Genomic DNA, 3695 nt, shown 5'->3' with positions numbered 1-3695 from the left:
TTAGCCTCAGAATAATCCTACCAACGGGACCACCTTTGCTTTTCTTATGTTCCTAACCAACCCAAGGGTTTTGATGGTGATCCATAACATGCCAACTATCAATGTATCAACTAGCATAAACCATATCATGTTTTCATACTTCTCAACATATAATTCAAATCTTTTAACGAGCAGAGCTAACATTATCATGGACAAAGGTGCATGTGTGTTGTGCGGGTTAGTGAGGAAGTTAAGCACTTCCTATGTCTCGTAGATCAAATGCACAAGAGTTAACGAATCATACATGTTACAAAGCAACACCATATGAGAAAATCAAACAAGACATGAGCATGTAATCATCCATTGTAACCTAATCATGTGAGAAGCACGAACAACATCATATGAGAACTAAACAAAACATACAATCCCATACAATCCCCAAACAAACATCTAAATCCTAAGGTTTCTCTGGATTTTCCAAGTACATCATCCAAGCAATCAAAATCATTAGACTTATAGTATAATTGGTACTAGGTCACTTAAGGATAATAGTCCACACCTATGGATCGTTGAGATATCAGAAATGACTTAAGAATGAGGACCTTGGGGTCGATCGGCCGGAATCCCTAAAGCAAGCACTTGCATGTTAGAAATTCATGCCAATCCCTTCTCAACACAAGGGTTTCAAGAAAAAGGGATGAGAGATTTACCTAGACGATCAACAGAAATGATTCTTGTAGTTGAGGTGTAGGGTTTTCTTGGAGAAGGGTAGAGAGTTGCAAGATTGGTTTCCTTTGGCCCTACCTCGATCTAAGGTCCACCCACACTCTTCTTCACTCTCTCTTTCTTCTCACCTTACTCTCTTGCTCTCCCTTCTCTCTATTTAGTGGTTGTAGTAAAGGAGGGAGTTATGAGAGAGCTAGGGCTTTATTTCCTAGACTTGGGCCCTTTGGCCTCAAGTTTCCTCAAATGCCCACAATGGCCCTTTAAGACTCCCTATTGGTTTTGGGGTGGCCCTAACACCCCCTTGGCCACCAAATTTGGTGTATAGGTGTCCCATGTCCCGATGAGGCGCCATGTAAAATTTGGGAACAAACGGGTGAATGGATATGGGGCTTGATCATACGGTTTCGACCTTTAAGTGGCCCTGTGGGACCCATTCCAATTTTTAGGGAGGTTCTGGTGGCCCTCTGGCCATAAAATTTATAGGATAGGTGCCCCACGGCCCGATGAAGGGCCATGCAAATTTTGGGAACGATCAGATATGGGGTTTGGTCGTATGAGTTTGATTTGTGATCAATGGTCACCGTTCCACGATCGAGTCCCAGATTCTGTGGATGGGCGTAAAAAAATACATTAGACCTTCATCGTAAATGTAGAAGAGATCCGACAGCTGGAAAGCCTGGAATCTCTGATTTATTTATAAGCGCCAGATTTCAATTCTGGCCTTGGGTGGGTTGCGTTTTGCAAGTGTCATTGGAACGGCGCGGATCATTAATTTCTAGGTGTCCACTGAGTCCGTGGTCTGCAATGGACCAGAAGCCCAATGAGATATATGGTTCCCTAAATTTTTAGATTTTTCTGATCTTCCTCAGTCGCTGTGTGGCCCGCACGGGCTGCTGCTAAGTGTAAACGGCTAATCTTAGGTTAATTCACTTGTGGTACCCCACCACGAGTAGTTTAAGTGAAGGGTCCTGCGGCAAATCCTACGTGGACGTCTCAGGACACTGTTCTGGTTGGACGGGACGTTACAATCTACCCCCCTTATAAATAAATTTCATCATCGAAATTTGTACCTGTTCATATTGATTTAGCAGGCTTGGGTAATGCTTACGGACCTCTACTTCCGTCTCCCAAGTGGCCTCTTCTTCATTGTGATGGGTTCATAGTACCTTGACCAATAGGATGACCTTGTTGCATAGGACTTGCTCCTTCCTATCTAGTATTTTAGTGGGTCAGAGAATATATGTGGCATTTTTCTTGAGCTCTACATGTTCCCATCTAATGATATGCAAAGGATCAAGGATGTACTTCTTCAACATGGATACATGGAAGACATTGTGAACTCCGGTGAGTGGCGTATGTAGGGCCAAGCGATAAGCAACTGTACTTACGTGATCCAAAATCTGGAAGGGCCCAATGAATCGTGGCGTGAGCTTTCCCTTCTTGCTGAAGCATACAACACCCTTCATTGGGGAGATTTTGAGAAACACGTGGTCCCCAGCTTCAAATTCCAAGTCCCTCTGTCTAGTGTCGGCATAGCTATTCTGTCTGCTTTAGGCTGTCAAGAGGCGACGTCGAATAATCCCAATCTTCTCGGTCGTAATCCGTACTAAGTCCGGCCCTAGCAAACTCTTCTCGCCAATTTCCTCCCAACAATGTGGGGCTCGGCACAGACGCCCATACAGAGCCTTGTAAGGCGCCATGCCAATTCTAGCCTGATAGCTATTGTTGTAGGCGAACTCGGCATATGGGAGGCAGTTATACCAACTCTCTTGAAAGTCTAGTACATAAGCCCATAACATGTCCTCCAGTATCTAATTCACCCGCTCAGTTTTCCCATCTGTCTGCATGTGGAAGGCGGTGCTAAATTTTAACTTCACTCCCATAGCTTCCTGGATGTGGGTCCAAAAGATTGACGTGAATCGAGTGTCCCGGTCCGACATAATTTCCAATGGGACGCCATGAAGTTGTACAAACTCTTTGATCTATAGCTTGGCTAGATCCTCAGTGGAGCTAGAAGTCTTTATCGGCAGAAAGTGGGCTGATTTGGTTAACTGGTCCACAATCACCCATATGAGTCATGCCCTTTTCTAGTCTTGGGCAAACCGGAAATAAAATCCATTGATATGAAGTCCCATTTCCATTCTACTATGGGCAGGGGTTGTAAAAGGCCTGGCGATCGGCGGTGCTCGGCTTTGACCATTTGACACGTGAGGCATCGGGACACATACTCCGCTATTTCCTTCTTCATGTTGTCCCACCAATAGTTTCACCTCAGATCCCGGTACATCTTAGTACTACCAGGATGCATCACCAACTTGGAGTTGTGAGCGGCATTTAGGACCTCTTCTCGTAGTCCTTGAAGATTTGGGACGCAAAGGCGGCCACGGTACCGCAATCCCCCATCAGTACTGATCCTCCACTCAGACTCCACATCACCCCTTGCACTTTCTCTCATCTTTTCCAGTAACTCATCGCCCTTCTGGGCTTCAATGATTTTACTGTTAATCATTGGTTGGGCCTGAATGTGAGCTATGATCTCAAATGGTTCCTCTACGATTAATTTCATGTTGAAGTCTCGCACAAACTCCATCATGTCCCATTCTCTCACCATCAATGGGGCCACAAACTCGAGCGCCCTTTTGCGGCTCAAGGCGTCCGCCACCAAATTTTCTTTACCAGGGTGATACGAGACATCAAACTTGAAGTCCTTCAACGTCTCCATCCAGCGACGCTGCCTCATGTTCAGATCCTTCTTAGTAAAGATATACTTGAGGCTCTTATGGTCATAGAAGAGCTCAAATTCTTCACCATAGAGATAGTGTCACCATATCTTCAGCGCAAACACCACCGCCCCAAGTTCGAGGTCATGTGCAGGGTAGTTCTCCTCATGTTTCCTTAACTGCCGAGATGCATAAGCAATTTCCCTGTCCTTCTGCATGAGTACGCAACCCAAGCCCACACGAGAGGCATCAGTATAGACAGTGTACTTG

The 3695-nt window shown here is 45.3% G+C and overlaps 1 protein-coding gene across 1 annotated transcript; it reads right to left on the bottom strand.

Moving 5' to 3' along the window:
• Positions 1-2971: 2971 nt before the first annotated feature.
• Positions 2972-3445, bottom strand: LOC131226875 (uncharacterized). Its single transcript, XM_058222586.1, has one exon. It carries the CDS (start codon positions 3443-3445, stop codon positions 2972-2974), a length of 474 nt encoding a protein of 157 aa, XP_058078569.1.
• Positions 3446-3695: the final 250 nt, after the last annotated feature.

This window comes from Magnolia sinica, chromosome 15 (assembly GCF_029962835.1).
Source record: "Magnolia sinica isolate HGM2019 chromosome 15, MsV1, whole genome shotgun sequence".
NCBI lineage: Eukaryota > Viridiplantae > Streptophyta > Magnoliopsida > Magnoliales > Magnoliaceae > Magnolia > Magnolia sinica.
Note: the sequence above shows the minus strand (reverse complement) of the source record. Positions and strands in the feature narration are given on the sequence as shown.